We start from the raw sequence: 26,187 nt of genomic DNA on the forward strand, positions 1-26,187 counted from the left end.
TGAAAGGAGATGTCCAGAGATTGGCATGCAGAGATGGAGATACAGTGGGGTTGCCATGGAAAAAAGCCAAAATACATCAAGATGGTAGCTGGAAAATCAGGACAAGCCTGAAATCTCATGGTGACATGGAATTCTGAAAAAGTAAATCAGATCTAGGTCTGCTCTGCCACAGATTCTGCATGGAGCTTTGGGTAAGTGACTTATCTCCCTACGCCTCAGCTTATCCAACTGCGATTCAGTTTTAGCACTGATGATGATATCAAGATTCAGACCTGAATTTTTATTAAGGGTGAATTTTCAAAATACTACACGTGCACGTAAGTAGCATTTACTCATTTATTTTGATCTTTAAAACAGTACAAAATATGCACATATTTCCACTTTCATGTGCACGTATACAGCACATATGTAAACTAGGGGCGGTTCATGGGCGCTCCTGAGTGGGGCCAACACTTTATGCGCAAGTTGTAATTTTAAAATACAACTTACCCGCTAATTATCTGGCATAAGTGATATTAAAGGTGTTTATTGTGTAGGACTGACTGAGTGGGAGGTCTCGATGAACTGAAGTGAGTTCAAGCTGAAGAATTAGGAAGATCTCGATGAACTGGAGAAGGACTGGTTGAACTGGTGGACTAATTGGTAAACTGGTTAATTTCATTAATGTGCGCTTGTTTTAAAATTGGCCAACTTAACATGCATAAATTGAGACTTACGTAAGTTCCACTTTATTTCCTCACGTGAAATATACATGCATATGTTTTTAAAATAAGAAGGAAAAGTACGCTCATTCAGTACACTGATGTACGTGGCTTCACGACATCAGTGCACTGAATAAGCGTACTTTTCATCAGAGGGTTTTAATTTTGTTAAGAATTGGGCTTCATTTTGGGGAAGGGGGGCCTTTTCAAAAGGATGGGCTCCACCTTAACCAGAGTGGAACCAGGCTGCTGACACTGACCTTTATAAAGGAGATAGTGCAGCTTTTAAACTAGATGATGGGGAAAAGCTGATAGTTGCTCAGAAGCGCATGGTTCAGAATGCTGTTATCTTTGTAGGATATTAAGAGAACAGAGGAAACAGGGCATCCCAGTAGAGAGGTTGCAATAAATCACAAAGAATCCAAATTACCCCATCAACTGATGAGCAGGTTGTTAATGCAAATAGGAAACTCTATACTTTGAAATGTCTATATACAAATGCTAGAAGTCTGAAAAATAAGATGGGAGAGTTATAGTGTATAGCACTGGATGAAGAGGTAGATATAATTAGCATCTTAGAGACCCAGTGGAAGGAGGATAACCAATGGAATACTGTGCTACCAGGGTAGAAATTATATCAAAATGATAGCATGGATAAAATTGGTGGAGGGGTGGCACTATATGTTAAAGAGAGCATTGAGTCAAACAGAATAAAAGTTCTGTAGGAAACAAAATGCAATGTTGAATCTTTATGGATAGAAATTCCAGGGGGAAAAGGGAATAAAATAGTAGTGAGGGTGTATTACCGTCGACCTGACCAGAATGAATTAACAGACAATGAAATGCTAAAAGAAATTAGGGAAGCTAACAAAATCAGCAGCACAGTAATAATGGGTGATTTCAATTACCCCAGTATTGATTGGGTGAATGTTATAACAGGATATTCTAGAGAAATAAAGTTCCTAGATGAAATAAATGACTGCTTCATGGAGCAGCTGGTACAAGAACCAACGAGAGGGGAAACTATTTTAGACCTAGTCCTTAGTGGAATACAGGATTTGGTGCGAGAGGTAACAGTGTTGGAGACACTTCGCAACAGTGATCATATCATCGAAATTTGACTTAACAGGAGGAGCACACTAAGAAAAATTCTACTGTGACAACGTTTAACTTTCAAAATGGTGACTGATAAAATAAGGAAAATGGTTAGGAAAAAACTGAAAGGAGCAATTGTAAAGGTTATGAGTTTAGCTCAGGCATGGATGTTGTTTTAAAAATACCACTTGGAAGCCCAGAAGAGATGTATTCCATGCATTAGAAAAAAAGAAGGCCAGCAACTACCAGCATGATTTAAAGGTGAGGAGAGAGAGGCTATAATATCTAAAAGAACATCTTTCAAGAAATGAAAAAGGGAACTGAATGAAGAAAACAGGATACAGCATAAGCACTGGCAAGTCAGATGCATTGATAAGGAAGGCAAAGAGAGAATTTGAAAAGAAGCTTGCCATGGAACCAAAAACTCATAATAAAAACTTTAAAAAATATATCCAAGGCAAGGAACCTGTGAGGGAGTCTGTTGGACCGTTAGATGACCAAGGGGTTAAAGGGGTTCTTAGGAAAGATAAGGCCATTGCAGAAAGACTAAATGAATTCTTTGCTTCTGTGTTTACTAATGAGGATGTTAGGAAGATAACAGTTCTGGAGATGGTTTTCAAGAGTGATGAGTCAGATGAACTGAACCAAATCACTGTGAACATGGAAGATGTAGTAGGCCAGATTGACAAACTAAAGAGTAGTAAATCACCTGGACCGGATGGTATGCACCCCAGGGTTCGGAAGGACCTCAAAAATGAAATATCTGATCTATTAGTTAAAATTTGTAACTTATCATTAAAATCATCCATTGTACCTGAAGACTGGAGGGTGGCCAATGTAACCTCAATAAAAAAAGGGCTCCAGGGGCGATCCGGGAAACTATAGACCAGTGAGCCTGACTTCAGTGCTGGGAAAAATTGTGGAAACTATTCTAAAAATTAAACTCATAGGGGTAGATTTTAAAAGAAGCGCGATCAGCCTACTTTTGCTTGCGCATCAGACTCAAGCAAAAGTACGCTGGATTTTAGTAGATACGCGCGGAGCCGTGCGTATCCACTAAAATCCTGGATCGGCGCGCGCAAGGCTATCGATTTTGTATAGCCTGCGCGCGCCGAGCCGCGCTGCCTCCCCCCGTTCCCTCCAAGGCCGCTCCGAAATCGGAGCGGCCTCGGAGGGAACTTTCCTTTGCCCTCCCCTCACCTTACCCTCCCTTCCCCTACCTAACCCACCCACCCACCCGGCCCTGTCTACACCCCCCCCTTACCTTTGTCGGGGGATTTACGCCTCCCGGAGGGAGACGTAAATCCCCGCGCGCCAGCGGGCCTGCTGCGCGCCGGGCCGCGACCTGGGGGCGGGTACGGAGGGCGCGGCCACGCCCCCGGGCCGTAGCCACGCCCCGTACCCGCCCCCAAAACGCTGCCGACACGCCCCCGCAACGCCGCGCGCTCCGGCCCCGCCCCCCGACACGCCCCCCTCCGAGAACCCCGGGACGTACGCGAGTCCCGGGGCTCTGCGCGCGCCGGGAGGCCTATGTAAAATAGGCTTCCCGGCGCGCAGGGCCCTGCTCACGTAAATCCGCCCGGTTTTGGGCGGATTTACGCGAGCAGGGCTCTGAAAATCCGCCCCATAGAGCATATAGAAAAACATGATTTAATAGAACACCGTCAACATGGATTTACTCAAGGGAAGTCTTGCCTAACAAATCTGCTTCATTTTTTGGATAAAGGAGAACCGGTAGATGTAGTGTATTTGGATTTTCAGAAGGCGTTTGACAAAGTCCCTCATGAGAGGCTTCTAAGAAAACTAAAAAGTCATGGGATAGGAGGTGATATCCTTTTGTGGATTACAAACTGGTTAAAAGACAGGAAACAGAGAGTAGGATTAAATGGTAAGTTTTCGCAGTGGAAAAGGGTAAACAGTGGAGTGCCTCAGGGATCTGTACTTGGACCGGTGCTTTTCAATATATTTATAAATGATCTGGAAAAGAATACGATGAATGAGGTTATCAAATTTGCAGATGATACAAAATTATTCAGAGTAGTTAAAACACAAGCAGATTATGATACATTACAGGAGGACCTTGCGAGACTGGAAGATTGGGCATCCAAATGGCAGATGAAATTTAATGAGGACAAGTGCAAGGTGTTGCATATAGGGAAAAATAACCCTTGCTGTAGTTTCACGATGTTAGGTTCCATATTAGGAGCTACCACCCAGGAAAAAGATCTAGGCAACATAGTGGATAATACTTTGAAATCGTCGGCTCAGTGTGCTGCAGCAGTCAAGAAAGCAAACAGAATGTTAGGAATTATTAGGAAGGGAATGGTTAATAAAACAGAAAAATGTCATAATGCTTCTCTTTCGCTCCATGGTGAGACCACACCTTGAATACTGTGTACAATTCTGGTCGCCGCATCTCAAAAAAGGTATAATTGCGATGGAGAAGGTACCGAGAAGGGCAACCAAAATGATAAAGGAGGTGGAACAGCTCCCCTATGAGGAAAGGCTGAAGAGGTTAGGGCTGTTCAGCTTGGAGAAGAGACGGCTGAGGGGGGATATGATAGAGGTCTTTAAGATCATGAGAGATCTTGAACGAGTAGATGTGAGTCGGCTATTTACACTTTCATATAATAGAAGGACTAGGGGGCATTCCATGAAGTTAGCAAGTAGCACATTTTAAGACTAATCGGAAAAAATTATTTTTCGGTCAACACACAATTAAGCTTTGGAATTTGTTGCCAGATGATGTGGTTAGTGCAGTTAGTGTAGTTGGATTCAAAAAAGATTTGGATAAGTTCTTGGAGGAGAAGTCCATTAAGTGCTATTAATCTAAGTTTACTTAGGGAATAGCCACTGCTATTAATTGCATCAGTAGCATGGGATCTTCTTGGTGTTTGGGTTCTTGCCAGGATCTTGTGGCCTGGTTTGGCCTCTGTTGGAAACAGGATGCTGGGCTTGATGGACCCTTGGTCTAACCCAGCATGGCAATTTCTTATGTTCTTATAAAAACTTTTTCAGGTACATTTGAGGTAAAAAGCCTGCAAGGGAGTCAGTTGGACCATTAGGTGATCAAAGGTTAAAAGGAGCACTTAGGAATGACAAATCGATAACAGAGAGACTAAATTAATTCTTTGTTTCAGTATTCACTGAGGAAGATGTAAGAGATATACTCATCCAAAAATCACAAACACAGAAGCAACTCCTCCCCAATATAACAAATGTTAGAAAGAATGGAGAGGGAAACAGTAATTCTCCCAAAAATTTATTAAAGAGTTTTTTAAAGAAAACAAATAATCTTTTGAGAAGAGACGGTATCAGGACTAAGTGCCTATTTTTAATCCACTGTCTCTCGCCCGCACTGGGCCTCAGGCAGTATCAGCCCCTCTGGTACTACAATTGTAATCATCTACCATCTCCCTCACAGAATATTTTTGTTGGTAATATCTATACATTTATTACTCATTTGCTAATTGCAAAAATCATATATCTATATTAACAAACAAAATATTTCCTCATCTATCTTCCTTACCCTTAACCCACATTAAAAATACCAAATACTTAGCTCCAAACATCCGGCGTTGAAAAATTCTCCCAACATGGACCATGTTTCGGCCATCAAGCCTTTATCAGGGGATAGATATTAAATCAGTCACAGCTAGACACCAACATATCTTCACGTACCTATATCTTTCTTTAGGTGTGCCGTTCTAATAATGGTGCTCATGAGTGTTGTGGCGCCATTATTAGAGCGGCACACCTAAAGAAAGATATAGGTACGTGAAGATATGTTAGCATCTAACTGTGACTGATTTAATATCTAGCCACTGATGAAAGCTTGATGGTCGAAATATGGTCCATGTTGGGAGAATTTTTCAACGGCGGATGTTTGGAGCTAAGTACCTGGTATTTTTAATGTGGGTTAAGGGTAAGGAAGATAGATGAGGAAATATTTGTTTTGTTACTATAGATATATGATTTTTGCAATTAGGAAATGAGTAATAAAGGTATAGATATTAGCATCAAAAATATTCTGTGAGGGAGACGGTAGATGATTACAATCGTAGTGTCAGAGAGGCTGATACTGCCTCAGGCCCATTGCAGGCGAGAGACAATGGATTAAAAATAGGCCCTTTGTCCTGATACCATCTCGTCTCAAAAGATTATTTGTTTTCTTAAAAATACTCTTCAACTAATTTTTGGGAGAATTACTGTTTTTCACGTAGATAAGCAGCTGAATTAGCCATGCTGTCTGGGTACATCTTCCGTGCCACTAGGTGGTGGAGCTCTCTAAATCTCTCAGTCTTTCAGCTAGGTGCTTCCTCCTGTATCCTGACAGGATTAGCTCAGGCTCCTCAGTCAGTTTTTTTCCGCGAGACCGTTAGGCACGCGGAGCTCTTTCTCCAGAGAAAGTTACATTCTATGAGGAAAAAAGTCTTTTAAATGTTTATAGTTTAAAAAAGAAAATCACAATTAAAACAACTTTAAAATCTATAACAGAAATGCCTCGTCCCGGCTTGAAATCCTTTTCCTGTGGCAAGTTAATGCTGGTTACAGATAGCCACCTCTCCTGCCACTTCTGCTTCAGATCCCACGACCAGAGGAGTTGTGAAGCCTGCAGAAAACTGTCCTCTCAAGACCAGAGACAGAGAGAGCATCAGGAGCTGCGATCCAGGACTTCAGGCTCTTATGCCTCTTCAGAAGTCTCTGTCAGATCGGTTCCAGCTCTAACATTGAAGAAAAAGCCCCTCCTGAAGCGGCGGGCCTCTTCAGTCGAACCCCGCAGGTCAGACCTTTGACCGGGGAGCGCCAGCCAAAAATTGGCCCCGAGCGCGGGAGATGCGTCGGTGGCAGCGCGGTTGCCTGCTTCATCGACGCATGCATCGACATCAAAGCATCGACGCCAGACCAGACACAAAGCATCGAAACTCCGGCGCACCAGATACAGATCGACGCATCGAAGCACCGATGCATCCAAGCACACAGACTCATTGACGCACCGATGCAAAAAGTGATATGGGAACAGGGCTATTGCCTTTACTCGATGCATTTGACACTGCATCGACTCATTCGACACAGAAGCCTCCTAAGAAGCATCACTCAGGTTACAAAGGACAAAAAGATGCTTCGACAACGCTAGAGATGACTAATAACCAACTAGCATCTCCACTTACTATATCAAACTATATCATCTCCACTTATTATATCAGACACTGTCTCATATGTCTAATGACTCTAAAGAGAGAATGACAATTCTCCTTCACCAACAGGGAATCCGCCTCTACCTATTCTTCCACCCGTCATAAGACCTCCTCCAAATCAGCCTACGACACGGTTGGCAAATCAAACTATTACTCAGATTACTTCTCTTCTGACTCAATTTCTAAGGTCAATAGAGAATTCTAATTTGCCACCGCAACTGCTTCCTTCCATACCATAAGCAGATCCGGTACAGAAGTTAAAGGTTCCTCCAGCACCACGGGACGTTCCAACCTCCCCAGTGTCTCACTTAAAGGATTCCTCTTCAAATTTATCAAATGGTTACCTATCTGACCATGACGACATACCTCCGGCGCCTTCTTCACCTCCAGGAGACCTTACCTATTCTCAATTTATAGAGAAGGTAGGTCAATTCCTCAACATACAGACCAAGAGGATACCAGATCCTTGTCAAGAGATGTTAGGCATCCTGAAGATTTTAGATATGCCAGCTGAGCCTGTGGCTCTCCCACAATACACGGCTTTGACAGCTTTAATGGAGAAATCTTGGGATACCCCCTTGACAGTTCCTCCAACATCTCGCAAAATTGACCTAAAATACCGAATGAAAGATTCTCCTTTCTATACCACTGTTCAACTTCCACACCAGTCAGTGGTAGTTGAGTCGGCAATGCAAAAAGCTCATAAATCCAGAATTCATTCTAATACTCCGCCGACCAAAGATAAGACATTAGATGACTTCGCAAAGAAATCATATTCCTCTGCAATGCTCAATGCTCGCATTCAAAACCATCATCAGGGCTTCTATTCCCAGTACTTCCTGATTCCCAAGAAAACAGGAGGTTTTCGCCCAATTCTGGATCTACGTTCCCTCAACAAACACCTCCACAAGGAGAAATTCAAAATGACTTCTCTCAAATCCATTCTTCCATTTCTTCAACCAGGAAATTGGATGTGCTCGCTGGACTTGAAAGATGCATATGCTCACATACCAATGCACCCCAGTTCCTGGTGTTACCTTTGTTTACAGGCGGACAACCAACATTTCCAGTACAGAGTTCTTACCTTTGGCCTAGCCTCAACTCCTAGGGTCTTCACCAAATGCATAGCAGTGGCGGTGGCGCATCTTCGTCGTCAGGGGGTGCAGATATTTCCTTATCTAGACGATTGGCTCCTGGTTGCATCCAATCCAGCACTACTATGGCAGAATCTTCTATTAACAATTTTTTGCCTAGACAATCTAGGTCTTCTGATCAATTACGAGAAATCAAAACTGGAACCCACTCAAACTTTACAATTCATAGGAGCCTATATCGACACGATCCACGACAAGGCTTTCCTACCTCACCCGAGAGCATTAGCTCTCTCCACACTATCTACAACTCTACTTCACAGTGCAACAGTGCCAGCTCGGCAAGTCCTCACTGTTCAGGGACATATGGCGGCGGCCATCTATGTAGTTCCACACACACGCCTTCATATATGCCGCCTACAATGGGGCCTCAAACTCCAATGGACTCAATATCTGCAGCCACTGTCCACGCCTTTTTCCTTAACCAACAGCATGAAGCAGGACCTACAATAGTGGTTACTCCCATTAATGCTTTCCACGGGTTCCCCACTGAGACCCCTTCAACATCAAGTGATACTAACCACAGATGCACCTCCCAAAGGTTGGGGAGCTCATCTGGAAACGTTACAAACACAAGGTCTATGGACCTCATACGAACGAACACTTCATTTCAACCTTCTGGAGCTCAGAACGGTGTACAACGCCCTTCGAGCCTTCGAAAGTTCCCTTCAAGAAAAGATAGTCATGGTACACACAGACAATCAAGTGACCATGTTCTATATCAACAAAGAAGGAAAGTCCGGTTCATGGAACCTCTGCAAGGAGGCAGTACAAATATTGGAGTGGGCTCGCCAAAGATCCATTTCCCTACAGACAACATAGTTCTCAAGCAGTTGAAGCTTTCGCCCTTTGAACCTTTAGAAACTTGTCACCTTTGCTACCTTGCCTGGAAGGTGCTCTTTCTGATTGCTTTAACTTCTGCAAGAAGAGTTAGTAAATTGCAAGCCTTAGTTCACTACCCTCCTTATCTGCAATTTCACCATGACAAGGTGACCTTACGCACTCACCCTAAATTTCTACCAAAGGTGATCTCCAGTTTCCACATCAACCAGGCCATCACCTTGCTCATATTTCATCCTAAACCTCTTGCTAATACTAATGAGAAAAAGTTACACACTTTAGATTGCAAACGTGCACTAGCGTACTACAAATGGCACACGTTTTCTCCTAACTGACCTTCACAACTCTTTCTTTAATCCAAACGCTCCACAGCATCCTGTAACAAAAAGAACTTTATCCACTTGGATATCGAACTGTATACAGTTTTGTTATCAACAAAGGTCGCAAACTTTATCTAAAACACCTAAGGCGCATCAGGTGCGTGCCATGACAGCCTCGATCACCTCTCCCATCATAGACATATGTAAGGCAGTGACATGGTTGTCGTTTCACACCTTCATATCCCACTATTGTTTAGATAAACGGCGAATGATGCCTTAGTGGGGCGGACTATCCTTCAGAAGAGCACAGATTACATATAATTACAGCCTTCATAGGAACTGTCCGCTATATGTATATATGTATTTCACCGTACTGAGCAAAAAAAAAAAAAATGTTCATTAATGCACATTTCCTGCTCAATACGTCAGCTGGGGACTCCCAGACAGCATGGCTAATTCAGCTGCTTATCTACATGAAAAGAGCAAGTTTGCTTACCGTAAACAGTGTTTTCCATAGATAGCAGATGAATTAGCCATGCTGACCCGCCCGCCGCCCCCACAGTATTAGCATACCTAACTAATGCTTTGATACTGACTGAGGAGCCTGAGGTAATCCTGTTAGGATACAGGAGGGAGCACCTAGCTGAAAGACTTTGAGAGACTTAGAGAGCTCCACCACCTAGTGGCACTGAAGACGTACCCAGACAGCATGACTAATTCATCTGCTATCTACGGAAAACACCGTTTATGGTAAGCAAACTTGCTCTTCCCTCTCCGTTCTTTCTAACTTTTGTTAGAGATATACCCATGCCAGAAATTATATTCAAAGATGATGATTCAGAGGAACTGAAACAAACCTCAATGAATCTGGAAGATGTACTAGGGCAAATTTGACAAACTAAAGAGTAGCATATCACCTGGACCAGATGGTATACATCCCAGAGAGCTGAAAGAATTGAGATATAAAATTGCGGACCTGCTATTGGAAATTTGTCAACTATGAATAACATCATCTACGGTACCTGAAGATTTGAGAGTTGCCAATGTAATGCCAATTTTTAAAAAGGGATCAAGGGGTGATCCAGGAAATTACAGACTAGTGAGTCTGACGTTTGTGCCAGGCATTATGGTAGAAAATATCATAAAGAACAAAATTGTTGAACATATAGATAAGTATAGTTTAATGGGCCAAAGCCAATATGGATTTAGCCAAGGGAAGTCTTGCCTCACAAATTTGTTACATCTGTTTGAGGGCATAAATAAACAAGTCGATAAAGGTGAGCCAGATGATATAGTGTATCTGGATTTCCAGAAAACATTTGACAAAGTCCCTCATGAGAGATTTCTTAGGAAATTAGAAAGTTATGAGACAGGTGGCAGTGTCCTTTTGTGGGTTGCCAACTGAATAAAATTAAAACAGAGAGTAGGGCTAAATGGTAAATTTTCCCAATGGAAAAAGGTGAATAGTGGAGTGCCCCAGGGATCTGTTCTGGGACCACTGCATTTAAATTTATTTATAAATGACCTGAAAATGGGAACAACAACAAGTGATGTGATCAAATTTGCCAATGAATCAAAATTATTCAAAGTTGTCAAATCATAAGAGGATTGTGAGAAATTGCAAGAGGACCTTGCAAAACTGGGAGACTGGGCATGCAAATGGAAAATGAAATTTAATGTAGACAAGTGCAAAGGATTCACTTAGGAAAGAATAACCCAAATTATGGCTAAAAAATACAAGGTTCCACGTTAGGAGTCATCACTCAGGAAAAGGATCTCGGTGACATCGTTGAATATACGTTGAAATCTTCTGCTCAGTGTGCAGCAGAAACCAAGAAAGCAAAGAGAATGCTAGGGATTATTAGGAAAGGAATGGAGAATAAAACAGAGAATATCCTAATGCCTCTGTATCGCTCCATGGGGCGACCTCATCTTGAGTATTGTGTGCAGTTCTGGTCACCACATCTCAAGAAAGATATAGCAGAATTAGAAAAGGTACAGAGAAGGGCGATCAAAATGATAAAGGGATGGAACTATTCCTCTGTGAGGAAAGGCTAAAGAGGTTAGGACTCTTCAGCTTGGAGAGGAGATGGCTGAGGGGAGATATGATAGAGGTTAATAAAATAATGAGTAAATGTTAATCAGTTGTTTAATCTTTCAAAAGGTACAAAGACCAGGAGACACACAATGAAGTTACTGGGTAATATATTTAAAACTAATAGGAGAAAATATTTTTTTACTCAACGCACAATTAAGCTCTGGAATTTGTTGCCAGAGGATGTGGTGAAAGATATTAGTGCAGTTGGATTCAAAAAAGGTTTGGACAAGTTCCTGGAGGAAAAGTCCATAAACCATTATAAAGGTGGAGTTTCAGAAATTCATTTCTTATCCCTGAGATAAGCAGCTTGGAATCTGTCTACCCCTTGGGATCCTGCCAGGTACTTGTGAAGTGGTTTGGCCACTGTTGGAAACAGGATGCTGGGCTTGATGGATCCTTGGTCTGACCCAGCATGGCATGTTCTTATGTTCACATAAGCCTACACATGCGTGTATGTTGTGGGGTACAGCCATGCGTATTTTATAATATAAGGCACATGTTATAAAATGCTTGCAGAGATCTGCTCGTCGCCATATATGCGCATATATGTCACCACATGCATTTGCTTTTGGGCAACTTGTCATACAGACTATTTCCTGAAATTATTCTTAAAGTGTCATATCATGATCTGTTTTTCAAGTACTTCCTTTCTACTGAAACAGGTTTGCTTCTTGGGCTTTATTTATACCTTTCAGGTATTTGAAGAGTATATCCATCCCCTCTGCTTCTCCTCTCTTCTTTGGTAGCATATCCCCAATTTGATCCATAAATCTCATTTCACCGGTTTTTGTGCAGACTCTGTACCGTTTTGATAGCTCTTCTCTGAGCTACCTTTTCTTTTTCTATCTATGTTTATGTACTGTGTGAGCGGTGTTAGGACTTTTTTATATTCGTGCACTGACTTCTCTCGCGTGTACCTTTCAGCACGTTGGCAATAGATTTAAAATATTTTCATATATACATTCATTTTATGGCTGAACTTTCCAAGCCTAGCATAACAGTATGTCAAGTTATTGATGAGGTGCTGGGTAGGTTGATGATGTGATGGGTAGGTTGATGAGGTGCTGAGCATGGTTGTGGGGGAAGGGTCCAATATGTAGTCTAACCCAACCCCCCTCACAAGGGAGAAGAGCGGCAACAAAGGGACGTCCTTTCCAGCCCCCTTTTATCAGCAGGAGGTCATCCAGTTTGATACTCAAAAGGGATGAGGAGAGCATGGTGAAGGGGAAACTGAATATACAACAATAACAACAAGTCCCCCCCCCTCCCCCCGCCACACCCCAGAAGTTTCCCCCAAAAAAAATCCTGGCCAGAAAAGTGTAGCTTACCCTGGTTTTCCTTTTCCAAGGCGCATGCAAGACGACAAAGACGTTGCAAACGGAAATGACGCAGAAAAGAGAGAGAACAGCCAATGAGCATGCATCAAAACGAATACCACATGCGAAGAAGCCGATAGGCACGGTTATGCAAATGAGCTCGACACCACCACTGCACGCAGAGAGTTGGACACGTTCAAGCTTACTTTGTATCAAATTCTATCAGGTTTGTGTCTATTGGCGCTTCATTCTCTGCAACTAAACACACAGTTCACGTTGTTAGTGGCACAGAATTTGTGGAAACTGTAAGGACACCCCCCGCCCCCCTCCCGATATCATACAGTAGTACAGTACTGCTGGGAAACACTGGGTGTTGCAAACATTTTCTGAAAGTTATTTAGGGAAGACAAGCCCCCCCCCTTTAAAAATAACGCTGAGCCAACTTGCTGTTCAATCTGTTATGCCTTAAGTGTTTTCATGACCTTTTCGGTAGAGATAGGGCATCATTTTTTAACACCCCCACCCACTGAGGTCCTAAACCTTCCAACAATCCCTTGCACGCCTGCAGCTGGACCAGATCTCCAGCAAAACCGCTGGAAAATTCTGCAGCTGAGAGAATGTGTGCAGGCGGTGGTGGCCGTACCAAATCAGCTAAAAGCCCTCAGCTTTCAAGCAAACCTCAGTGCCTACAATCTAGGGGGATTTTCAGCCAAATTTAGGGACCCGCGAGGTCAATTTTCCAGAAAAAAATGGGGCATCAGTTAAATTTTAGGCATCTAATTCAGGGGGGATCTTCATCCTACAGAGCCTAAGAGGATAATTTTAAAAGCCATTTCCGCAGGTAAAACAATGCATTATTCAGGGAAATGAACTTTTCAAAACCTGCTCAGCCCCTACGTGGGTACAAGAATCCTCGTAGGGGGAGGGACAGGGCAAAATTCTGAATTGCGCTTACAACATTTGAATTTTCAAATGGGATTGTTTGCTTTTAAATTTGCTGTAAACCTCCTTGAGGCCATTCTTGCTCAAAACCAGAATATTAGAGGTCTAGAATAAATAAATATAAATAGATAATTCTTGCTTTTAAACTTTCAACAACCAGCGTGTAATTTTTTTTTTTTTTTCCAGAAAAAGCCACCCGCACAAATAAGCGGGTGTGTGACTGTGTGCGAGCAGGTTTTGGTGTGATAATTTTCGAAGGGGAATTACGCACATATCTTTCCTTTGTAAATGGATGCAAAGCACACAGGGAAAGAGTAAAAAAAAAAATTACACATGAGCTTTGCACAAAAGCTGGAAAATTATAAGATTCCCCCCTGAATGCCTGGATTTAGGTGCCGAGGGCTGAAAATCAGTGGAAAGCACCTAAGTGGTCCCTTATTCAAAAGCCTGGTAACGGGTAAAGTTCCCTGGATATTCAGCGGCACTTATCCGGGGAGAAAACCTGCCGCCGAATATACCTAAATGAAGTTATGTAGGTGAACTTTAGGTCGGGCTTTCACGGTGACCGGAGTTAACCCTGCTAAATTTAGCTGGACAGTGCTGAAATAAGGAACGCCTTCAGCCTCGCTTCATTATGTCCAGATACATTTTGATGGGCAATGGCGGGGTAATACTTTCAGCCATACAGATTTATCCAGTTGATTCCCAAAGTGAGCCGGACAAACCTTTTTAAATATTGACTTCTAACTTTTTATTCTATGCCCTAAATCTGCCCCATGTAATCACCCACTTTTTAGGCTCCTCTTAAATCTAGGGACTCTGCTCTGACCTGGTTAATTTTTAAAAGGAGCTGATTTAAGTGCCTATCTCCCAAAGTTAGCCACCCTTGGAAAATTCACTCCTAATCTTTCAGCTGAAAATGTTCCTAAATTTAGACACCTACAACCATAGTTCCCTCTAAGTTGAGCATGTGAGCAATCACTTATACGTTTCATATCATCGATCACAGGTTTTACATAGTCGCTCATATACATTTTTCTTTGTGCCATATACAGAAATGCGATGCTGATACTGGCACTCAAATTCTTTTTCAGTCAGTATGTAGTTAAGCTCTGGAATTCATTGCCAGGGGATGTGGTTACAGCAGTTAGTGTAACTGGGTTTAAAAAAGGTTTGGATAAGTTCCTAGAGGTTAAATTCATGAACCTCTATTACGGTAATTAATAAGCAATAGTAGCTTGTGATCTATCTACTGTTTGGGTACTTGCCAGGTACTTGTGGCCTGGATTGGCCACTGTTGGAAACAGGATTCTGGGCTTGATGGACCCTTGGTCTGACCCAGTATGGCAATGTCTTATGTTCTAAAAATTGATTTTAAAAAATTCGTGCTCATACGAAAAAAAAATCTGCACACACCTAATCCCTCCTAGGAGGGGAGCATTACCTACAACATAGACACTGAAATTTAAGCCTGCAATTCCTTTGTGTAGATTTACGTGCCTAATTTCAGTGCCTGGTGCTGAAAATCATTACTAAGTACCTACCTTTTTCCCCACCTTGCCTTCTGCCCCTTTTAGCCACGTTCTATTGAGGGAGCTAAGTCTAAGCTCCTACATTTAGGGACTCGGGCCTAGTCAATTTTAAAGGGTCCAATTTAGCTGCCTGACTACTACTACTACTACTATTTTATTATTTTTATAGCAGTACTGGGTGTTCACAATGTTGTATAATGATGATAAGTCTTCAGGTCCAATAAGTCCCTTCCCCAGAGAGCTTACAATCGAAGCAGGGAACCTCTGGTGAAGGGAGGTAATGAGGACTGGGCTAAGTTCCCGATGAGTGCCAGTGGGAGAAGTGGGCTTTAAACTCCGCTGCTCTAAATACCAGGCCACTCTTCCTCAGCTTTTTTCTGATAAATACATAAAGGGGGAGAAAACCCATAGTAATCAGGCCCAAAGTCCAGGCACCTATCCCCCTTTCTGATGCTGGTTGAGCGGCAAAGGCCTGGCTCTATCCTTAGCTGCAGTTTCTTCAGGTACCAGTAGAGGGGGCTCTCACTGCATTTCCCTCTCAGTGACCCGTCTGGTGGCAGAAGTCATTGTGGGAAGGAGGCCACCGGCTGCCCGTGCCTGCCTGCGCTCTCGCACTCTCAGCCACAAACTACCCGAGCCTCCCCGTCCTTCCAGGAGACTCTTGGGCCCTTTAGCCTTCTTCCCAACTCTCGGCTCCGCTGTGGACTCAGCTTCAGGAAATAGGGTTGGCTAGCTGTCTCTGGATCTTTTTTTTTTTTGGGGGGGGGGGGGGGAGTGGATAAAAGGCTGAGCCAGGCCTGGTTTTATGTCACTGCATGTATGAATCTGTAGTTCTCCGAGAACACCAGGACTACATCCATGCGTGGAATGGGGGTAAAATCAAGACCAACTCAGTCTATCAGTAATAAAAACAAAAAAAAAATGTAGGATATGAGCAACATGCTGAGCAAGGCCAGTGAGAGGGGGCATGTGCTTACCATCCCAGCTGCCCCCTTCCTCTGCTGGAAGGCGCCCTGCTAAAACCGTACAGCATCTACTGCTCTGCTACACATTAGTATGACCTGCATAAAAAGCTGTGCCACCTGTAATCTCTGTGGAAACCTGAAACTGTCAAGGTCACATCCAACCATTCAACTGCCCAGCGGAGGGGGAAAGGATTACTAACTGCAATAACAGTGTTCCGTGTCTGCAAAATGTCGTGGATGAAGGCACTATATATAAACCACACCCATGATATTCTTATTACACCTCTGTGATATGTGAAGCTCTTTATGGTTTAGTCCACTGACGAGTGTCCCTTTCTATAAGAAGCTCGTCTCGTCAGCGAGGAGAATCTCTAGCACAGGATGTTAGAGATGCAAAATAAGAACCAACAAATAGGAAAGGCAATTTCATTCCTTTTGGGATGAAGAGTAAAGTCCTGACTGTCCCAAGGGTTTCAGAGAGGGTCACCTCAAGAACTGAAGAGGTTATGCTCTGCACTTCCTGCACACGCAAGTTTGGTCAGTAAACTATAAACTGCTTAAATTTGAATTTTCTTTATTTTTTTCCCAGGTGCTAAGATGTGCCTGGATCGTTTTGTCTTTATAACTACGAGCATGATGTGCTACATCTCTGTTTTATTCTGCTACTAAAGAAAACCCTTTCCCCAGCTCCAACCAGACTGCTACTTTGTGGTTCATCTCTGGGCTCCCTTAGATAAATGCAGGGCCTCATGAGGACTTTCTTATGCCTTCTCCTTTCAGGATCCTATCTCCTGTTCCCTCCTGGCCCAGGATCCTACCTGGATCTCCATCTCCGCCTTCCCATGTCACAAGCCCATGGTGGTTACCCTTTGACATATGTGCAGCGTTCTACAGAATTGTGCCCAACCCAATAGGACCCTGAGGTCGTCTGCTGGCTTTTGGATGAATAATTCTATGGAATACATAGAATCCCATGGGGCTTTTCTTGCGTAGCGGCATGGATCTCCAACAGCGATCCACAAGTCTCTGCAAAGCAGGCTTCCGATGACTTTACGCATAGCCTCGGTCCATTTATTCCTACTTTTCTCCCTTCTTCTCTTGTCACCCAGATGCAGGAAGCAACCTGCCTTCAATTTTGACACCAGAGTTCCCTATTAAGTATGCCAGAGGGCATTTTTCATAATGCTATAAGCCATTTATTTAAGGAGTTAGCCGGCTAGACAAAAGGGATTTAAAATTATCCAGGTACTTTCTCTTTTTAAAAACTGGTCAAATCCCACAGGGCCAAAAGTAGAAGACTTCCTTCCACATCTGCTTTTTAAAAATAAAAAAAAAAGTATACAAAAAACAAACGTGAGACAGCCTTCTGTCCAAACGTCTGTCAACAAAGAAAACCTGTAGCATTCATTACATCATAAAACCGGTAAAAATGCTCAGAAACCTGACAAAAGGTCGAAAAATCATAATAAAGGCAAAGGTTGATCTTACCATCTCTATGCAAGGGCTCCTCCTTTGGCTTCGGATGCATCAGCGTGAACGGCAGCTCCACGGCGACGTCGCTGAAACAGAGAAAGACGTGTTTGTGTGCGACGAGAGCCGAGAACTTCATTCCAGAAGGATTTCGAAAGAACTGAGTGCTTGGGCGGCTTTGGGCCCTTGCCAGAATATTTCTAGAACCAAATCCATTCCGTTTCCAAGCACAATGCTGAACGGTGTGGATGGGAAAAGGTTGTTGGACTGTTTAGCCATCAAGCAGAAGTGTTAGCAGTCTTTACCGGGGAAGAAATTCTTTTGTTGTGGACACATGTCATGAACTTGATGGGGAAAATCATGATGGAGCCAGTAAAATGGAGGATCAGGTCATGAGACTCCAGTTTTTAGCTGCGGCAGACATTTCAAGGTGTGACATTTTTTTAATAAGGCTCTTCTTGGAAGTAAATAAAAGCCCGTCTACAGCCGACTAGACAGCTGAATTCGATAGACACTGAGAGGTCCATATTCAAGAAGATTTGTCTGGCTTGGTTCGGCACGTAGCCAGACAAACCTGGGGATTACATATTTCCCCTCTTCGACTGGATAAGATTTAGCCGGGTGCGTTGTTACCGGGCTAAAACGTAGGGCCTGATTACTAAGGCCTTTTGCCCCATTCCGTGACTGTGGGGAAAAAAGCTTAGTAAACAAGATCGCTGGGCAGGTAACAGCGAGGCAGTGCGTGGGCGTTAGAGGATGTGGGGGGGCTGAATATCAGCTAAGTTTGGCAGGGTAAATCTGGCCGTGGAGAGTTATCCAGCCACCTTTGCCTGGCTAACTTTAAACCTAACCATGCTTTACCCACAGGAATGACAAACCGTACACCCGATATGAGGGTAAAATTACGCGCATACAGCCCATGTGCACTTCATTTTACATGCATAGTGGAGAGGCGGGCGGGGTTGGGATTCACGACATCTTTTTTCGATTTTGAAAAACGTGGTTGTGGATTTTCTCGCCCCCACAAAGTTATCAGGTGTAACCTCTGCGGGGAGCTTTGCCAGGATCGTTGTTAAAGTGACCTTATGTGCCTAAGTTTGCTTTGAACACTGTAATTTCTGAGGGCTCTTACAAAATTACCCCATACTGTTTTCATTTTCTCTCTCTCTCTCTCTCTCTATATATATATATATTTATATATACAGTATATTGTATTATTCTTCACTTTTAAAATTGCGATCATTTTTTAATCTCTTGCTACAAGATATACAGAATCGGGTCATCCTTGAAAAGCACTGTTATATATAGGTGAAGCACAAGCAAACATGACTAGGCATGCAATTGGAGGAAATCAAAGTAAGAAGCAAGACGATGAAAGGATGAGGAAACAAATGTAAAAAATGGAGGATGCACCATTTGGAAGATCTCGATGAAAACAGTCATTAACGTATCCCTGCATCTGAATCTTTTTTTTTTTCCCCAACAGTTTCTTCCTGCTACCATGAGTCCTCATTCACACCCACCCAGGCATTTTTCACCTATTTCTAGCACGTACTGACTTACCCCAGGCATTACAATCCACCCCACCTTCACGTACAATAATCTTCGGGAATCTATATGTACATTGCACATAGCTTAGCAGAAGGATCATCGAGGCCTGCAACTGTAGCATGCTGCTTAGTACTAATGAGCTGAAGATAAGCCAGAATACTCTATTCTTTCTACATTTGTTACACACGTGCATACATTTTCCAGCCTCCTCGCATATTTTTGCATCTGCTTATTACCTTGTGTAAGTGATATTCAGCGTTCTTGAACTGGGGCGGGGAGTTCAGGCCGAAAAACTAGGAGAGTCTCAATGACCTGGAGAAGGACTGGGCAAACTGGTGGACTAATTAGTTAAATTGGCAATTTCACTCATGCTTATAGGTTTTAAAATGCATCGATTTACGTGGGAAAATCCCGACCCTCGTACTTTATTTTTGCATATAGTGCCCGATCCTCCAAACATTTTTTTTAATTATTTGGGAGGTAGGGAGAGGGGTGAGGAATCAGGCCTGCTTGGCTGCTAATTATTTTTTTGTTTTTTACTTTACCAGCTATATGCAGCAGATAGGTTTAAAGTTATCTGGGTAACTTTTCCAAGATGACTTTGCAGCTCACCAGCCTACTGAATATTGACCCCCACAGAGAATATTACGGCAAATAAGGACCTTAAGCCCATCCAGTCTGCTTGTACTAAATCAGCCCCCAAACTCCCTGCCAGTTTGACCTTCCTATCCCTTGCCTGCCAAACTAAGCAGGCAAACTATAACTATGCCAATCTGCCCAATTTACTTCTGGTGCAAAGCCAAAGACCCCAGCTGATCTCTGGCTTTCTCTTCACTTCTTCGCAACTTGGGATCATCTGTATTTCTCCCAGGACTTCTTGCATTCTGTTACTGCCTTTGCCTCCACTACTCCCCCATGACTGCAGCAAACCTCTCCCATTATCAGCGCAGGGATCACCTATCGTATCTGTAGTAGTAGGGACTACATGGCCACAGATGCAGTACAATTACACCAGGACTGGCTCACCCCCATCTCTTCCGATGCACAGCTCTCTGGTTAACGTCCTTGTTGACCTTCATTAGCAATGATCCTACCACTTTCAACCTTCCCCTTTTCCGGTTAAATGAAGCCCTCAATAGCCGTCTTTGCCCATAGCGCATGCTTTCCAATCTGTTGATCGTTCTCTTGGCTCTTCTCTGAACTTTCTCCAGCACAGTTAATGTCCAGCACCTCTAAACAATTATCAGTACATTAACCTACGCGCCAGCCTGTCCCTGATGTCATTCCTGCTCTAGGACCTCCATGTTATATAGGGTTAGTTTTCTCCACATCACCTTATTTTTACACTCTCATTTACTTCACTATGACAAGCATTTGGAAATGCTATTTCTCAGCTTCGGTATTGCCGTTTATCAGTGGGATGTGTGATGATGTCATGTAGGGCCTAAGCTAGGTCACCCTTAAAGGAGATGTGTGTGTCTCACTTGAACCAAACAAGATAGACACTACTGGAGACAAAGAACCGCTGTTGTTCAATAAACAGGACATTGTTTGAACTAGCTGGACGTGACTGCATTGCCCTTCACAGACATTGTATCCAGTTTAAGAAGCATATTTTGATCCACAGGCTGCATCTTCCTGCATGTCCACAGTCACATGAACCTATTGCCAGGGGAAAAATCAGCTTTTAATCGCCTCCCAATGACATACACGTGGGTTTGGCATATTCAAATAATGCCCACTTTTGGGATTGGGTGAGCATTCACATGAGCACTCAGGGGCCATGACAGTCTAGGACAGAGAAACTAACTAACTGACAAAGAGAAGAAGAAAAGAAAGAAAGAAGGACGGGATTTTCCTGCTGTACTTTCTCCTTAAACTCCTGTCCATGCCGCCTGCAAACTTTCCTCATGCCACACCGGTACACTCCCTGCCTGTGTGCATGCAGGGCAAGTCAGATCAGCCTCCAAAGACTTATTGGTAACTTGCCGAGAGCAGTCCGCCAGCTTTTTCTCTCTGAAAGCCATCTGTTTGTTGCAGGACCGATAGACATTTCCCAACTATATGGATGTTGTTGAAATGCTTCCAGCCTAAGCTGAGGGTGGGGGACTGCAGAGGAAAGACTTGACTTGCTGGACCTCTGGGAGAGCCCTGTGCTGCCGGGAGTGCCTTCTTCATTCTTGCCCCACGGTGGTTCCCGTCTCTGACTGTCCCGGGCATCTGATGTCATCAACCCAGGACGCCAGGAGGGGCCTATTTCACCGGACTCGCAGCAGTGCCACACGCGGCTTTGTCAAGTTCTCGGATGCTATCCCCACTGCTCCTTTTAGAAGATCTTTTAAAGTAAGTGCTTCCTTCTCTGGATATTTTCCTGTTTTGCTTTCTACTCTTTGGTCCCCCTCCAAACACAGCAGTTCCCTCTTCTATGTCTCAGCTGACCATAGAGGGGTTTATGCAGCCATTGAGCTCCAGCCCTCCCTCAGGGCTGCTTCATCTTGGCATTGGGATCCCTTGCCGCTCCTGCTGGAAACTCCATCTCCCTCAGCCCTGATTTACGCTCACCACCTGGACTGGACCCTGCGCTACCATCCGGTTCTAAGGAGATTCCTCTCCTGTGATGGGGGAACCTGTTTTGATGGCCTCTCAGATGTCTCTGCGGCCACTAATGAATCTTTGCTATTTCATCATCACCTAACTTTCCTGAGAGACCTGCACAGATTACCATGGAGACACTTTGGACTGCTATTAAGGGACTGGAACAATCTTTAGGGTCTTCATTTGAGAACGTGAGTGCAGTTGTTGGGCAAATCCACTCAGGTTATGGGGCAAGACCAAGCTATAAAGGGGAACACAGAACGTATTTCTCTTATGGAGAAACAGTGTGAGTCATTGGGCAAATGTGATGCGGTTTTGATTAAGGGTCAGGAACTTAATTTAAAAAGATTAGAAGATTCTCAACTTTCCTAAGTCGGTCAACATTTCCCCAATTGAATTGCTTAGAAAATGTCATGTAGAGGTTCTTAAAGTACCTCAGGATTCAATTCCACCAATTACAAAAGCTTTCTATATACCCCTAGACAGACTGCTTCTTCATCAAGCAGTCCTGCTATACAATCTAACGCAATGGGTAATTTAATAGCTGTTCTCCAAGATTGCAATTCAAGGTTCTGCTCCTTTACTTGTTGTGTATGCCCTAGAGCTTGATAGAATATGGACTAGGAAAATGTTTTTCCATGCTTCTGATAAAAGTTTTCTTGGCCGACAGCTAGCACTATTTCCTGATGTCGCCAAAGCAACTCAACTGAGACGGAAAGCTCTTTTGATTAAAAAACAATTGGAGGCTGATATTGGTGCATCTTTTCTTCTCCAATTTCCCTGCAAATGTATTGTCAAATTAGGTACACTTAAGTATTTTTTCTTTGATCCCGATCAGTTAGAAAGTTTTTTGCAGAATAGAGAGACCCTTGTCTGTACCCTCTTAGATTAACATTCCTATGTTGTGTTCACGATATTGCGGAGTATAATTACTAATTGGGAGCTGCTCTTTTTCTTATTATTTTTAATTTCTTAAATTACAGTCAACAAACTGAGGTCTCATTTGGATGACAATTTTGTTTAAAATGTTTTCCTTTATGGATGTTATGTGTTCCTTATTCAAAGACTGTTTAGCATTTTGTAAATGTCAGTTTGACTCAAATTGTTAAAATTACTGAAAATAAACGGGGGGATTTTAAATCCTTGGTGCATGGAAATCCCGGGAGATATGCATGTGGCTGGACCACATGCGCGCATTTCAAAACAGCCTGACCATGCGCGTATCTCCCGGTATGCGTGGAGGTGCGAGCATTTAAAAAGGGGCAGGCCAGGGGAGGGCTGGATGGGGTGAGAGCGGGATGGGGGCCGGCCAGGACAGCACAAAATGGTGCTGTCCCGGTAAAGTACGCTCTGGCAGCCAACCAGCGCATAGAACTTACTCTCGCTCATAGGAGAAGGTAAGTTCTAAAACAAAAAAAAAAATAGGATAGGTAGGATGGGTTTAGGGTTCGGGGTGGAGAGGGGAAAAGGGAGGAAGGTTAGTTAGGGGGATAGGGACATTACATCCCAGTCCGCTCCTTTATTGCGGCGACGCATGCATGTTATAAAATCGTTGCGTCCACGTGTGCAGACTGAAAATCACACGCACATAGACACCCGTGCGCCGCATTAAAAATTCACCCTAAAGTATAAAAAAAACCATTGGGGGGGGTTTTTAGCTGAACTCTCTCTGTGTATTGCCAGTCCTGAGAACAGAGCCCTAGATCCAACTGCCAGGACTGCGACGGAGGGACGCTGCACGCTCCTGCTGCGTAAGGAAGACCTGAGCTGGTTTAACTCTTTGCATGCTGGGTAGTTAGCTTTGCAGTGCGATGAGTGAGATGTGCACGGGTGATGGGCGTATTTCTGAAGATAGAATGATCTTGTAGCTTGACTAACACATCTGAGCCATATCGCGTGTAACTGTCCGTCACTATGAACGACTGCATTTCACCACAGAATTCATATCAGAAATAGAATATGTGTGGGGGGCGCTGTTCGCCGTTAACAGAGATGGCTGCTTGAGGCTGAGGCTCTTTCCCTGGTTATCCCCGGCATCATAAATCAGGCACGAAATAATTTTCAGAACGGGCTACTAAACACAGAATTGGATCGGGTACGACCTGCTGAACACAATCGCCCACAAAAACGGGCTGTTCGCCGCAAGACGGAAGCACTGCAGGTCAGGAAAGCTCTTGCTTTTATGATACCCCGATCGCCATTTTGGATACGAGTGCAGAAACTAAATTCTTAACGCAGGCTACTCCGGGCTGAATTTCTTGCTTACCTGATTGCAGCTGTACTGTTGACTTTGAAAATATTCAGGGGAAGGGAAACGGGGGAAAATAAAGTCCCCCAGCACATGTTCCTCTTAAGCTGTGCTGAAAGCCGTAGGACGAACGGGCAGTCTAGCACAGGAACGCCCCTCCTCCACCCTGCTCTCCCTGCGACTGGAGGTTCTTTGAGCCCGGGGATAATTGAAGCAAACAACACCTTTTACATAACAATACAAAAGGAAAACTTTGATCCTCTTATCTCAACACATTGCGATCACTGCAGCGGGATTAGACGGGCTGTGAGTAAGAGAGCTAGCCCTTTATCAGAGCAGCTGTGTGGCATGAGGAGTAGCGGGGAAACCACAAGAACAGGTCGGATCCGGTACAGTTCTCGCTCACTGGCAGCCATCTTAGCAGCGTGCAACTCTGCAGGATCCCAAGATAAGGGACATTAGCCGTCGGCACCCGAATATTGACTAGCACTGGGGGAGAGAGACTTATTACCAGGAGTTTAAGTCCTCCCAGCACTAATAGCTTAGAAGTGAGTTTAAAAACAAAACAAAAACCACCACTTCACTTATCACCTTGCAGAGCCCGGCAACTGCCCCTTGAGTCTCTAAGTCTGTGGAAATCATACTTTGTACACATACAGCAATTTGGGGCGAGTGGGGCAAGTGCTACGCGACGTTTGGGGGTATACTGATAAGAAAGAGTGTTTCCACACCCCCCTGGAAGCAGCTGTGGCGTGGTCCAACCAGCAGTCTGACAGAAGAGCTGCAGAGGTGATCGGCGTGGACGCAGTTGCTTTCCTTGTAAATAAGCACCAGTGGGAATCTCAACGAAACATTAACAATTGACATCTCACCAAGGTCTGGGAGTGGAGCGGAGGAGGACAGAGTAAATTGGAGGGGCTGCGGGGCCCGGTACCGGCATCGGCGCAGGCTCCCGCGGCGCGGGGTGCCCCCCCCCACTTTGAGAAATTACCTCGGACAAACAAACACACGTAGATAGTTTATATATAAATCTACCATCGACACAGCTTGCCGAGGCCTGGGGGTGCTGGGCGGCAGCATCCTTCTCAATAAACAAAACTGCCCTCCTACAACAATTCCTCTTCAGCAACTAGAGGACGTATACGAAGGCGTGAAACAGCTAGAAGACCCAGCACGAAAGATCAGCTTTCTCATGTGCCTTTAGGAGGTGATCCGTGGGGGGGGGCATTGATGGAAGCGGCTGTGTTATAATTGCCTGCGGTTTGAGTATGTCCCCTCATCAAGTAGTTCATGTGGCTACTCCCTCTGGACCAAAGGAAATCTTTCTCTTAAGCAACTTCCAATGAACCTCATTTGAGAGCAGTTCTTATTTAACATCCGCACAAGTCTACCTATCCTATTTAGAGTTCACCTTCAGTTGATAGAGGGCGAAATGGCGGCCCGCAGGAAAGCCGCAGACCTAAAGCAATTCGCCTTTCACAAAATAGCAGAAGAACCAATGGCAGACAATCTGGTGACCCCACTCCCAGCCCTAGGCCTCGGCAGTGATGACGAGGTGGATACAGGAAGGGGAGCAGAGGCCCTGGAGAACGTCCCGGAAGGCACAACCACCAATTTTCCTACGAGGGATGAAATGCGAGGCTGGTTTATTGAATTACGGTCAGAAATGCGAAATCACAAAGCAGAAATATTAGCTTGCATGGAAAATATGAAAGAAGACATTGCCTCCTTGGGCTTACGCGTGGACGAATTAGACGGCAGGGCGGATGGACACAGCGTGCAGCTGGAGGCTATGTCAACTCAAGCAAAACAGTTTACCGCAGAACTCGAGGCGCTGGGCGATAAAGTTGAAGATCTTGAAAATCGCTCCCGGAGGTCCAATATCCGCATTAGAGGAGTGCCGGAAGAAGAACAATATGCGGATAGCATGCAGACGGCAATATCCATTTGCCAAGCTCTTTGGACTAGTTTCGGAACTCCCGCAGAGGAACCCGGCGGTACCCCGAGGGTGGATCTGGAACGGGCGCATCGAGCGCTGGGGCCTAAGCGAAATAATCAGCCAAGGGACATTATCATTAAATTTCTCCACTATCAACAAAAAGAGCAGATTGTGAAAATGGCGCGGGCCCACCCGCAATGGAAGTGGAATAACCAGGATATTACCA

The 26,187-nt window shown here is 44.1% G+C and overlaps 1 protein-coding gene across 1 annotated transcript in view; it reads right to left on the minus strand.

Moving 5' to 3' along the window:
• The window catches only part of LOC115082299 (beta-arrestin-1-like), a gene marked incomplete at its 5' end in the record, with an annotated part of 104,128 nt that overhangs the window by 4,435 nt on the left and 73,506 nt on the right, over positions 1-26,187 (minus strand). The window contains 2 exon segments of the mRNA XM_029586533.1: positions 12,926-12,977; positions 17,647-17,717. Of these exon segments, the coding sequence (XP_029442393.1) occupies positions 12,926-12,977; positions 17,647-17,717 (123 nt within the window).

The sequence above is a fragment of the Rhinatrema bivittatum genome, unplaced genomic scaffold (assembly GCF_901001135.1).
Source record: "Rhinatrema bivittatum unplaced genomic scaffold, aRhiBiv1.1, whole genome shotgun sequence".
NCBI lineage: Eukaryota > Metazoa > Chordata > Amphibia > Gymnophiona > Rhinatrematidae > Rhinatrema > Rhinatrema bivittatum.